This window comes from Wallemia ichthyophaga (genome assembly GCF_000400465.1).
Source record: "Wallemia ichthyophaga EXF-994 unplaced genomic scaffold scaffold18, whole genome shotgun sequence".
NCBI classification, from domain to species: Eukaryota; Fungi; Basidiomycota; class Wallemiomycetes; order Wallemiales; family Wallemiaceae; genus Wallemia; species Wallemia ichthyophaga.
The window spans coordinates 193,330-206,145 of record NW_008806291.1 but is presented as its reverse complement, the minus strand read 5'-3'; the positions used below and the strand labels follow the sequence as shown (position 1 = coordinate 206,145).

At 47.2% G+C, this 12,816-nt stretch overlaps 7 protein-coding genes across 7 annotated transcripts; 3 read left to right on the top strand and 4 right to left on the bottom strand.

Annotated features, from left to right (window-relative positions):
* Positions 1 to 128: 128 nt before the first annotated feature.
* J056_001829 (Protein AF-9-like protein) lies at positions 129 to 886 on the bottom strand (the record flags this gene model as incomplete). Its single annotated transcript, XM_009271457.1, has 2 exons — positions 129 to 800; positions 863 to 886. 2 exons carry the CDS (start codon positions 884 to 886, stop codon positions 129 to 131), a joined length of 696 nt encoding a protein of 231 aa, XP_009269732.1.
* Positions 887 to 939: 53 nt separating this feature from the next.
* Positions 940 to 3,453, top strand: J056_001828 (uncharacterized protein; the record flags this gene model as incomplete). The annotated part of the gene is made up of 2 exons (XM_009271456.1): positions 940 to 946; positions 995 to 3,453. 2 exons carry the CDS (start codon positions 940 to 942, stop codon positions 3,451 to 3,453), a joined length of 2,466 nt encoding a protein of 821 aa, XP_009269731.1.
* A 60-nt stretch (positions 3,454 to 3,513) lies between these two features.
* Positions 3,514 to 4,152, bottom strand: J056_001827 (uncharacterized protein; the record flags this gene model as incomplete). Its single annotated transcript, XM_009271455.1, has 1 exon — positions 3,514 to 4,152. One exon carries the CDS (start codon positions 4,150 to 4,152, stop codon positions 3,514 to 3,516), a length of 639 nt encoding a protein of 212 aa, XP_009269730.1.
* A 1,355-nt stretch (positions 4,153 to 5,507) lies between these two features.
* On the top strand, positions 5,508 to 7,543 carry J056_001826 (Putative fumarate reductase; the record flags this gene model as incomplete). Its single annotated transcript, XM_009271454.1, has 4 exons — positions 5,508 to 5,535; positions 5,587 to 5,613; positions 5,659 to 6,565; positions 6,610 to 7,543. 4 exons carry the CDS (start codon positions 5,508 to 5,510, stop codon positions 7,541 to 7,543), a joined length of 1,896 nt encoding a protein of 631 aa, XP_009269729.1.
* Positions 7,544 to 7,736: 193 nt separating this feature from the next.
* Positions 7,737 to 9,227, bottom strand: J056_001825 (uncharacterized protein; the record flags this gene model as incomplete). The annotated part of the gene is made up of 2 exons (XM_009271453.1): positions 7,737 to 7,850; positions 7,896 to 9,227. 2 exons carry the CDS (start codon positions 9,225 to 9,227, stop codon positions 7,737 to 7,739), a joined length of 1,446 nt encoding a protein of 481 aa, XP_009269728.1.
* Positions 9,228 to 9,455: 228 nt separating this feature from the next.
* On the bottom strand, positions 9,456 to 10,319 carry J056_001824 (Putative protein disulfide-isomerase; the record flags this gene model as incomplete). The annotated part of the gene is made up of 3 exons (XM_009271452.1): positions 9,456 to 9,562; positions 9,616 to 10,051; positions 10,098 to 10,319. The coding sequence occupies 3 exons, from the start codon at positions 10,317 to 10,319 to the stop codon at positions 9,456 to 9,458; spliced, it is 765 nt and encodes a 254-aa protein (XP_009269727.1).
* A 36-nt stretch (positions 10,320 to 10,355) lies between these two features.
* Positions 10,356 to 12,741, top strand: J056_001823 (Dolichyl-diphosphooligosaccharide--protein glycosyltransferase subunit stt3; the record flags this gene model as incomplete). Its single annotated transcript, XM_009271451.1, has 3 exons — positions 10,356 to 10,513; positions 10,562 to 10,630; positions 10,689 to 12,741. The coding sequence occupies 3 exons, from the start codon at positions 10,356 to 10,358 to the stop codon at positions 12,739 to 12,741; spliced, it is 2,280 nt and encodes a 759-aa protein (XP_009269726.1).
* Between the last annotated feature and the right edge of the window lie 75 nt (positions 12,742 to 12,816).

The following is a 12,816-nucleotide window of genomic DNA, read 5'->3' as shown; positions in this document are numbered from 1 at the left end:
AAAACTAACATAAGAAAACAAATCAGAAATGCGAATAGTACATATAAATATACAATACTTGTCATAGTGGTGGTGTTGGCCTTGTACTTTATAATCAAATACGCTTTGTAACTAGCTTGATCAAATTTTCACGCCCTCCTCACCGCCTTCAACTCAGCCTCCATTCTTATAAGCTCGTCTCTCAGCTTGGTAGTCTCAGCAACAGTTATTCGTCTGGCCTTGTTGAGTTTCGTAGTCTCGCTGTGAATGTCCTGTTTGCTGAATGGTCCTGAATCTGGCAGGGGTGGCGGTGGATTGCATGTGAGGAGGTGGAAGAAAGATTCATGAGGATCGCTGAATACGATCTCATCGTACTGCCAGCTGTGCACTGTAGGAGGCAAGCCGTCGTCTCTGGGGATTGAGCTTGTGACGTTCCACGGATGGAGCTTGAGCATGTGGTGGAGTACCATGGGGCGTTCACCGGCCTCGCTTGGGAAATGGAGACGGATCACCACCTCGAACTCCCCCCAACCAGTCTCGCTAACGACGAACGGGGGCTTGTCGAGAGTGCGGTTATTGTCTTTGTATGTATCGTGCAGACGTATTTGCACGCGTCGCAGCCACGTCGATAATCCCTCGTCGTGTATCCCCTCGCATCCCTCGTCATAGCTGCTTTCTGCACGCTGAGGGCTAGGCGAGCGCACCGATATCGTCCATCGGTGCGTGTGCGTCGGTGGAATCGTAGCGTCTTTCTCCCGCTCTTCGGGGGTTATCGCGCGGGCTGTATTGCCTATGACAACGGGGCGGGATATTTGAAGCGACTAGTAAAATTGAAGGAGATTAGAAAATTAATAGCGATTGTTGAATTTTACTAGCAACCCACTCTAATCCTCTTGTTGGCGCTCATCGAGGTGGAAAATGGAGAGTGTTGTATTTGGAGATACACCAATTGATGATTATATGAGGGGTGAGTGGTTGTAGCGCGGGTATAGCCTGGCTTATAAGGATTTACTAGAAATTGGTATGGAGGTGGATGGCGTGGATGATGTGGATGTTACGCAGACAATAGCACCGACGACACCGACGACACCGACTATACCCACTCAATTACCCGGTTCAATCGATATAAATCCAGCTAATCTCCAGTTTTCCTTCATCAGCTCTTATCTCCTCGGTACACACCCTATAAACACAGCCGGAGTGAGCTATATCAATGGCCTTGATAATCTCAATGATTTGGATGATATGAACAATTTTCACTCTTTTCTCAATATACAGTTGTTTGGCGGGGTAGTATGGTTGCTATTCCACCCGCTAAACACCCTTATTATCCTGATTACTCTCTCTTCAATAGCCTTCCTACACACTCCCACATCCAGAACACAGGTTATGGCTTATTTGCAGGCCATTCTGCGCGAGTGTGAGATTTCTGACGTTACTACATTCAACATCCTTACTCAACCCTCTTTAAACACACATAAGAAGACAGTTGTGTATGACACGCTGAGTAGAATCCAGGACACTTTCAGCGAACACACCCAATCACTCAAACACCTCGTTGACAATGATAAGCGGGTGGCTCTGGAGGCTATGTATACGCGTAACTCTACGCATTCAGCTCAATCGAGTCACTCGAGTCAGTTAGGTCAGGTGAATCACACTAACCACCCTAATAATTCCCCTAGAAACAACCACATACCCCACCACAGCACTTATATCACCCCACGCACCTCCCCCACCATCACCTACGTTCATTCACCTGTCAACAGGGCTTTTGAGGGAGGCAAGGGAGGTAAAAGGGCGAGTCGGGACAGTCGAGGCATTGAGACAGAGCAAGGAGAAAAAGAGCACGAGGTAAAAGACGCCCACACCGACTACAACCCTGAACGGTCCTTATTAGAGATGCACACAGGAGTAGTGACGCAGATGGGCACACAAGGGCGCCACAGACCGCGAGCACGGGCGCACTCGGCAGTGCACAACACATACGATGCACACAGCACAACGAGCGCAACACATTCACACCCACATCCAGTCAAACCACCTCCACATACTGTTAGACAGAGAGCTGTCTCGCAGCAGCACCTCCAACTTGCTTCCACCTCCAATCTCACTCCAGCAGCCGCAGCAGCCACGGCATCTATACCTGCCCCTCCTCTCACTCGCAACAGCTTCGGCACTCCCATCACTCATATCTCCCCCTCCCCTTCCCCTGCCGCGTCGCGTAAGAGCAGCTTGGTGGTATGTGAGGGGGGTGAGGAGGGTCAGGTGCAACAACCTCAGCAGTCGCAGCAACTTGCCACTCAAGAGTCTGAAAAATCACAGCAGCCACAACAAGCACAAGAGTCTCAAGTATCTCAAGAGTCTCAAGTATCTCAAGAATCTCAACCAACCACACCTCCCCACCTCATCAAACCATCGAGCATCGCACAACGCAGACCCAAAGCAGTACTTTCAAAGACACGTCTTTGGGAGCTTCGCCAACACGTTCACGACTCACGCAAAGTGGCCGTGGTGACGCTCGTAGCGCTCCGTTACACGTGCAAAGCAGAGGTGTATTGGCGGGGTGTGAGGGGGGTAGTCCGCGATCTCGCTAGGTCGCTCGGACGGTTAAACGGGGTATTGCTGGGTGGCGGGGGAGGTAGGGGTGATGAAAGTGGTGGAAATGGTGGAAGTAGTTGGAGCAATACGAGTGGTGGCAATCACGCACACACTCACACTCACACTCACTCTCTCACATTGGCCTCCCTCCGTCATCTGGAAGAGGCCTACGATACCCTCTTTGCTTGCTACGCTACTGGGGATTACTCTCTCTACCGCACCGCTCATCGTCCTCTCAGCCATGCACTGCGGTCGTATGCATGTGGGTTGGATGAGGTGGGTGGAGATGGAGATTTGAGAGGAGGGAAAGAAAGGAAAGGAGGGAGAGATGGTGATGTGACAGGGAAAGACAGATACGACCACGCTAGCGGACTCGGTATCGAATTTAACACCTCAAACAACTCTACAATCGAAAAAACACACTATAGCGACGCCCCATCGAAGGATGTCGATGGAATGTCAAGTGAGAAGGACGACGCTACTGATTATCTTCTAGATCAGACTAGCCCGGATTCACTGCCTAGACGTGGCGGTGATGAAGTTGTGTTTGATGGAGAGAATGTGGATGTGGATGTGGACGTGGGTCAGAAACTCAAAAGCGCATTCAGCCCACCGGACTTTCTCGATAGGTCGTCGCGGATGGCAGGCAGGGAGGTTTTGGATGAGTTGATGGGGATTCTGGGGGGCGTGGGTGGTGTAGGTGGTGCAAGTAGTACAACGAAATTACCCGTAGCAGAAGGGACACCTGCTGCAACTGCACCCGCAAATCCATACACACCCACACCTCAGGATCAAGACATTGAACACATACCTTCAGACCCCCACGCAGCCAAGAAAGCGGCACAAAAAGCACTCACTAGTATTGTATTCTAGAGCATGTTGTATGAGTATTTATTACAGGGATATCTTTACACTAAGTAACCATCTATCTAATCATGTAATCAACCTCAGGTAAGCGAGGAGGAGTGCACCACCACCAGTGAGAATACCAATAATGTACTGTAATAGTGCCATTTTAGATGACTCCATTTGTGTGCGTACAGCAGCGACTTCACTCTCCATCCTCGCGGACACCTCCTTCAATTTAAGTTCCTGAACGCTGGATTCATCACGGACTCTTCCTTTCTCGAGGTTCAAATCGAGTCGGACACCAGCTTGAGTGCGGGTGATCTCCTCTCTCAATCTCTGTTTGAGTTTCTCTACATCCCCCATAAGTCTCTCGTTTTCAGATTTAAGGGAGGTAAGGTCGCTCTTCTCGTGAAGTTGTATTTCAGATTTTAGGGCAGCAAAATCAACTTTCTGGGTATAGTGATTTCTGTCGTGTTCCGCACGACTGACCATATCTGCAGCCATATTCCTGACACTCTCGTCGATAACATTGGAGAGACCAAGCATGATGCCTTCTGCTTGTTGCTTGGGGACGCCTTCTTGCTCGAGACGTTTGACGAAGCCGTGAGTGTCGAAGGCGGTAGAGTTTGGAGGGGAAGTAACGTAGCGCCGGGGATTGTAAGAAACATACTGAGTAACAGACCGTATGAATGGTTTGGTGGTTGTAAGAATGAATTTCGACATCAAGTTGGTGGTTGACAGCCAACGAATTCAACTAACGGGATGAATATATTAAGCTGGCTACTGATACTGATATCCAACGATTGGATATTCATTTTATTCGGTATCTTCGGTGGCTGTTGCTCTAATGCTTGGTCTTTGGAGGGTTTGATGAGGAATGCTCCAGATGCTGGCGTTTTGCTCACGTTCACTCAATTCGCTGCTATTTCACTTTATCACCTGCCAAATTTCATTTGTCTTAATCCATCCACTCATCTCCCACAACTGAAATCACGACAAGTACCATTGTATGATTGGGCTTTTATTGTTTGTGGTTTCATTACTGTAAATATATTGAACAATCTGGCTTTCAAGTTTAGCATTCCACTACCGATACATATGGTGTTTCGGTGTTCTGGGTTATGTATATCCATGTTATTAGGTTGGGTGGTATTAAATAAGCGATATACCTTGATACAAGTGATTTGTGTGGTTATAGTCACGGCAGGCACCATTTTAACCACTCTATATTCCCCATATCCATCAGCTAAAGAATACAATTACACTAGCAATTTAGAATACTCAGATTATACAGATTATGCAAATTACATGGCTGGCATCTCATTACTCTCCCTCGCCCTCCTCTTATCCAGCCTAATGGGAGTTAGTCAGGAGAAGATATACGCAAAGTACGGCTCACATACGTGGCCGGAGATGCTCTTCTATACTCATATTCTAGCTATTCCCCTTATACCACTCTTCCTACCCGCACTGATTCCTCAGCTTGAGAATTTTCATCGATCGGGCCGAGTGGGGGTGAGTGGATTGGGCGTGAACGTGGATATACCCCACATGTATCTCCTTCTACTGGCGAATGTGATTTCGCAGTTAATTTGCATTACTGGGGTTAATAAGTTGACTGCTGTGAGTTGAACAGTGTTTAAACCGAAATCGACTAAAGAATCGAATAGAAAGTATCGAATCTCTCCGTCAACCTCATTCTCAGCTTGAGGAAGGCACTCTCACTGATATTTAGCATCTGGTGGTATGGCAATGGTTGGAATATCCAGATGACTTTAGGTACACTGTGTGTGTTGGTGTGTGGGATATCGTACGCTTTTACATCGTTTAACATTCTCACCCAGCTTGGATCTGCGGCGTTTAGTGTTGTCACATCACAGCCACGCAAATTAAAAACAAATTAACTGGTGAGGGATTGGACGTCCTCTCATTTTCAATTAATTAGTTTTGTATAAATTTCACTTTTAAATTCCCGCGCTGTGATTGGTCCACGTGATTTGATAGGGTGTTACGGTTATTCACCGGGTAAGTAGCTCTTGATCTACAACGACCATCTTCAAATAGCAAAATTTAAATAGATGGACAAGCAAAAGACAATCGTAGTCGGTGAGTGTGGTTCTGTGTACCCACTCACAGCTATCTGACTTTTAAATCTAGGTGGCGGTCTCAGCGGGCTGTCTGCAGGTGAGTAATAGCTTTATTCTGATTGGCCCGCTCATTCGCACACAGCACACACCATCCTCGAACGCGGTGGAAACGTCGTCGTGATCGACAAGGCATCTTTCTTTGGAGGCAACTCAACTAAAGCTACAAGCGGAATAAATGGCGCTGGAACTGAAGCTCAAATGAGAAATGAGATTAAGGACTCATCCTCTGTTTTCTTCCAAGACTCTAAAAAGTCAGCCAGAGAACTCGCAAGGGATGATTTACTTCACGTTCTCACGGGTAAATCAGGTGACGCTATTAAATGGCTCACAGAGGAATTTAAACTCGATTTATCTAAAGTTGCAAGACTTGGTGGTCACTCACAGCCACGCACTCACCGCGGTGAAGGTGGCCAATTCCCTGGAATGACTATCACTTACGCTTTGATGGAGAAACTCGAAGACCTTGCTCAATCTCAACCAAATCGTGCAAATGTTCTCAAAAAATCATGCGTCACCCGCTTACTTCAGGATAATGACCTTACCGTCACTGGCGTTGAGTATGAGAAAGATGGTCAAAAATTCACCGAATTAGGTCCCGTTATTCTCGCAACAGGTGGTTATGCAGCTGATTTTGGTGATAACTCTTTACTCGCTAAACATCGCCCTGATTTAATGCACCTCCCAACCACTAACGGTCCTTGGTCCACTGGTGACGGTCATAAAATGGTCCTTGGCATTGGTGGCGCTGCCGTTGATCTTGAGAAGGTTCAAGTTCATCCTACCGGTCTCGTAGATCCCAAGGAACCTGATTCCAAGGTTAAGTTCTTAGCTGCTGAGGCGCTTAGAGGTGTCGGTGGTCTACTTGTTGACAACCAAGGTCAAAGATTCTGTGATGAACTTGGTCATCGTGATTATGTCACTGGTCGTATGTGGGAAATTAAAAAAGATCCTATTCGTTTGATATTAAATGGTCCTGCATCCAGACAAATGTCAGTTGTTTATAAATATATTCATACAACTAACACACCCCTAGTGAATGGCACTGCAAGCACTATGTCGGACGTGGCTTAATGAAAAAATTCACCAACGGTTCCGACCTCGCCAAGGAAATGGGTGTTTCTTCAGATGCACTCAACAAGACGTTCCAAGACTACAACGATATTGCTCATGGCAAGAAGAAAGATCCATATGGCAAGAAGTTTTTCTTTGACAAAGGAGATGAGTGGAAGATGGACGACACCTTCCATGTCGCACAAATGACCCCAGTTCTCCACTTCACTATGGGTGGTGTTGAAATAAACGCCTCCGCTGAGATTCTCGGCGAACAAGGTACCATACCGGGTCTATTTGCATGTGGAGAGTTAGCAGGTGGTGTACACGGAGCCAACAGATTGGGTGGATCATCACTTCTTGGCTGTGTTGTCTTCGGTAGGGTGGCTGGTGATTCGGCAGCTCGCTACATGCTCACTGAGAATCTCAACGGTAAAGCTGCTCAGAGGTTGGGATTGTTGGGTGCACATGTTGCCGGTCAGCCGCTCGAGACCAAGGTTAGGATTGATCCATCCAACTCGAAGCTGACGTTGGAGTACTCTTGGGGGCATCAGGACGACAGCAACGCGGGCACATCCCAACCACCAGCCCAAAGTGAGCCAGCTAGACAAGGTGACAGAACAACTGCACAAATGGAGCCCGAGAAGATCGACGAGCCAGCATCAAAGAAGACTGAAACTAAATCAGAGTTCACTGTTGAAGACGTTAAGAAACATACATCTAAGGACGATTGCTGGGTTATTGTCCATGATGAGGTCTTGGACGTTACAAACTTCTTGCCTGAACATCCAGGCGGCGAGAAGGCAATCATGCTCTATGCGGGCAGAGACGCGACAGAAGAGTTTGACATGCTTCATCCACCAGGAGTTATACAGAAGTATGCTCCTCAGTCTGTCATAGGCAGTGTGAAGAAGTGAAGCTCGCAAAAGCTAGTAACGAGCGATGAGCAATGAGCAACGACGACGACATTGAATGATTCTATGTATATCCTTTATGATTTTTCATCAATAACAGCTATGTATGTATGTTTTACAAGTATTAAGTGTGTGTATGTGTGTATTGGTGCAATTTCGTAATCAAGAAGGATACGTTTGTGTGCCTTGTGTCTTATCACATATCGATAGTCAGGTAGTCTTCGTTGTGTATGCGCAGCTTGAATGACAAGCAAGGTGATTCGCTGAGCTTTGACGCCATGGAAGGACTGACGAGCAGTCTGTTAGATTCCTGTTGGGTGTGAGAGAGTAACTAGCGCCAATAACATCTACAAACCAACAACTGTAACAGATTAAGCGTGTTAGTGCTATTCAAGATGATTTTCATATCATTCCCCCCAATCTCGTCAATCTCTTCTGAGGATAAGAGAGGCAGGAAGTGTGCGGGAACTTTGACGACAGACGCACTGTGCAATGTATGCAGGTTGTGTCGTTTGGATAGAAGCAGATGATTGAGACTGTTCGTCGCCGTCGTCCTATCAGCTAGATGTTCTTCAATTAGTGTGAGTGTGGCCATGTCGTCGTATTTGCGCAGACATGTTAGCAACTTTGTGAGTGAGAGGGTGTTGGCGTCTACACTCGCACTCCCGCTTCTCATTGCTTTTACCCACGCCTCCACCGTTTGGGCTTCCTCACTCACCCAGACCTTTTTCTTGGCGTGCGAGTAGCGGATGCGAGTGTCGGGAGTGTCGGGTGTTTGGGGTGTTTGGGGTGTTCGAGGTATGTGTGGTGTGCATTTCGTGTCTTGTGTGCTAGACAAGGGTTCCACAGCGAGCGGATTGCGATTGCAATGGTTATCGTCATTCCTATTTCTATGTCTAATGCCATTGCCATTCCCACTCGCATCACCATCCTCATCCTTACACCTATAGACATCGCTCCAGGCACCACACCGACTGCGCACCGCAGGCACTGCCCGTAGAGCACCCTGCGTGTTCTGGCAGTGTGGCTCAATAGCCTCAGCCAGGCCGGGGAGAGCAGGGTGAGTTGAGTGCTTTGAGTGATCGGATTGTGCAGAGTTATGGATACTCGGCGTGTTTACTATCTCGTGCGATGCAGCTGCTAAATTTTTCATACCTGAGTAATGCGAGTAGCTAGAGTGGCCAGAGTAGAGTGAAACATGTGATTGTGGACGCGGCAGTGACCGTGAACATGATTGTGACTGTGACTGTGACTGTTTCGGAGAATCACCCCGCAATTTCTGCCAAGTGGGTGGTGGTGGTGAGGGTAGAGAGGAGGTTGAGCGGTTCATGAGACCGATACCACCGGTGCTCATGCTCGATTGTGCCTGTGTATACGCCTTGTGACTGTCTCCACTACCGTTGCTGTTGTTCCCACCGCTGAACGAGGAGCGTTGGTGAGAGAGTGGTGTGCATTTGTTGCGTATCTTGCTGGCTACGCGGGAGAGCGTGTGTGCGGAGGGTGTTTCAATAATAGGTTGTGTGTCAAGTGTGCCGCGTTCTTCCATGTCGTCATGCTCGAATGCCGAGCGGGTGGGGGTGGTGATCGATGAGTTGGTGGTGTGCGTAGGGATGAATTGCACTTCCTGCTTATCTTGATTATCCTGCTTACCCGTACATCCCCCATACCCAGTAAAAAGCGTAGACATTATCGTCGAGTGGCGCCGGAGTGTGGCAGTCTCTATTGAATACTCATACCCATCAACGCTAATCAACTTGACATAATCCTCTTCCCTTATTCCACGCATTAATGAAAGCTTCCTCATTGTTTTGGTTGGGCTGTGGCTAATTGCCTCCGAGTCAATATGTCACTCTTTCATGCAAAATTTTCACTACAACAAATTGAAACATATAATCGAGTTGGTGTTAAACTCAACTCACAACTCAGTTCTAGGCTTCTTTGAGTCGTTTGAAAGAGGTGTTTTCGATTGAGATGGCAGTGTTTGTTGTAGGTATTGGTTAAGTGGTTTATATTTCAATTTGCCTAAAGTGTGTCAGAACGTTAAGAAAGTGTAGAAACTCCAAATTACAACAAACCTTGATATCTTTCAGCATTCTCAATAGAGCCATCTGTGATTACGAATAGGGCGGGTATATCATTCTCACCTAACCCTAAAGCATCCTTAACTTCAGCATTACGTGATGTGGACTTCATCACTCCAAATTTAGCACCTGGGAATTTCAGACCTAAAGCTTTAAGGAGAGTGGGTGTGGATGATTTGGCAGTGTATACGAGTATGTGGGGGGAGTGTGTGTCCTTATTGAGCCACGATTGGAGAGCACCGTAGTCACCCAATCGACTAACCACATTCCTCATTTCTCTCCCCGCCCACTCCGATATAGCCGCAGAAGTACGCTCACCGTTGTAGTCTTTTGGGGGTGATTTAGATCCGCGATTGAACATTTTCAGCGTGGGGAACCCTTTCACATTGTATTTTGAGCAAATGTTTGAGTTTTTTGAGTCGTCGCAGTTCTGTTTGGGGGTGAGGGAAGTGCCGTGGCGTGAACAAGAGACAGACCACGTTGTAAAAAGAGACTAAGCCATCCAAGCTATTTGCAGCCTGGTTTAGGGGTGCGTGTAGTCTCTGGCAGTGTCCACACCACGGAGCAGTGAAAGCGACGAATGAAGTTGAATAATCGTTGGATAGAATGGCTTGGTTGAATGAGCTGCTGTCTAGCTGCACCACACCAGCCACAGCTACTGCCACTATCAAATTATAAGCTAAAATTGATAATTTCATTGACGTTGCAACGTTTCAACCTCAGGAAGAACATTCATGGCGGGGAGTGCTGCAAATAACACAAACAACACCCTAAAAAGCCTTCTAAAGCTATTCACCCTCTTGGCTATAGCAGGCGCTGCTATTAGCTCACGCTTATTTAGTGTAATCAGGCATGAGTCGATTATCCATGAGTTTGATCCGTGGTTCAATTTGTGGGTGGCTTCTGTCATTTGATAGCCCGATTAATATTCAAATCTCAGCCGTGCCACTAAAGTACTCGTAAACCACGGCTTCAAACATTTTTGGAACTGGTATGATAACACGTCGTGGTGGGTCATTGAGACATTTCGCAAGGCACACCAAATAACCAAATTACTCTAATTCCAGGTACCCCCTTGGCAGGGCAACAGGTGGCACCCTCTACCCAGGCCTAATGCTCACTTCCGGTCTCATCCACAACATTCTTCACTCCATAAACATCCCCCTCGACATAAGAAACATCTGCGTCTTACTCGCCCCCGCTTTCTCTGCTCTTACTGCTTACACGACCTACCTTTTCACCAAAGAAGTTAAAGACGCTAGAGCTGGTCTGTTAGCTGCCATTTTTATCGCCATCGTTCCCGGTTACATATCTAGATCAGTTGCTGGATCTTACGACAACGAAGCTATCGCTATCTTCCTCCTCATGTTCACTTTTTACCTCTGGGTCAAGTCTCTTCGTCTTGGCAGTGCGTTCTGGGGTGCAATCACTGCAATGTCTTACTACTATATGGTATCCGCATGGGGTGGATATGCTTTCATTATCAACATGATCCCTCTTCACGCTTTCGTCTTGGTTTTGATGGGCAGATATTCCCCTCGTCTCTACATTTCCTACTGCTCTTTCTACACAATCGGTACTCTAGCATCGATGCAAGTTCCGTTCGTTGGTTTCAATCCTGTTGGAACGGCTGACCACATGGCAGCATTGGGTGTATTTGGTTTGCTCCAGTTGATTGCCTTCTCCACTCTCATCCGTCAGCACCTCCCATCAAAGCAGCAATTCGACACCCTCTTGAGGTCTGTTTTGGTCTTAGGATTTGTCGTTGGTGTCGCTGCTATGGCCTTGGCATCGCACAAGGGTGTTATTGCTCCATGGACTGGCAGATTCTACTCTCTTTGGGATACCGGTTATGCAAAGGTACATATTCCAATCGTTGCTTCCGTCTCCGAACACCAACCCACCTCCTGGCCATCATTCTTCTTTGATCTGCAGATGCTCATTTACCTCTTCCCGGCCGGCGTCTTCTTCTGCTTCCATCGTCTGTCCGATAGTATCAAGGGAGAGGCTAGCGTTTTTGTTATCATCTACGCTGTCTTTGGAAGTTACTTTGCTAGTGTTATGGTGAGACTGATGCTCACTCTCACTCCAATCGTCTGTGTGGCTGCTGCTGTTGCCCTCTCTACACTCCTGGACAATTACATACAAGATCCTGACGTTGAAGGGGAGCATCAGGTGGAGAACAAGGAGACCGACCATAACACTCAACACAACGTCTCGCATAATACCTCGCAAAAAGCCTTCACTCCAAAAAACAAAAAAACAAAGAAAGACACATCCATCTCATCTACCAGGGAGAAGGTGATAGAAAAAATGCAAGAAAAGGCAGGCATTAGAGCGCCTGATGCACGCCTCGTTGTGTTGATCAACGTGGTGCTCATGTTGATCTTCTTTGTCTTCCACTCAACATGGGTGACTTCTAACGCTTACTCCTCACCATCCGTGGTTCTAGCATCAAAGACGCCACAAGGTGAAACGCTCTACATCGATGACTTCAGAGAAGCGTACAACTGGCTAAACCAGACAACGTCGGAAGATGCCGTCGTTGGTAGTTGGTGGGATTACGGTTATCAATTGGCTGGTATGGCTGGCAGGACTACACTGGTTGATAACAACACATGGAACAACACGCATATTGCCACTGTAGGAAAGATAATGGCGTCGCCTGAAGAAGTGAGCTATGACATACTGCGCAAACACGACGTCACACATCTGCTCGTTGTGTTTGGTGGGTTGCTGGGGTACTCTGGCGATGACATCAACAAGTTCCTCTGGATGGTTAGGATCTCAGAGGGTGTCTGGCCAGATGAAATTCACGAGCGTGATTACTTTACACCTAGAGGCGAGTTCAGGATGGATGAAGGTGCAGCACCTGCAATGAAGAACAGCGTGCTCTACAAGATGGTTTATCACAGATTCGCTGAATTGTTCGGTTCAAGACCTGCGGTTGACCGAGTGAGACAAATTCAGCTGCCTAAAAAGGGCCCACAGCTTGAATCCCTCGAAGAAGCTTTCACTTCAGAGAACTGGCTGGTGAGAATCTATCAAGTCAAGCAGCCAGATTTCCTTGGAAGATCATTCAAAGACGCCATTGCATTTGAAAAGGCAGCGCGTATTTGAGGGCGTTTGAAGATTAAAATATAAATTGTATTTTACACATGAACATTTATACATTTCTCTTTACTCCTCTTATTC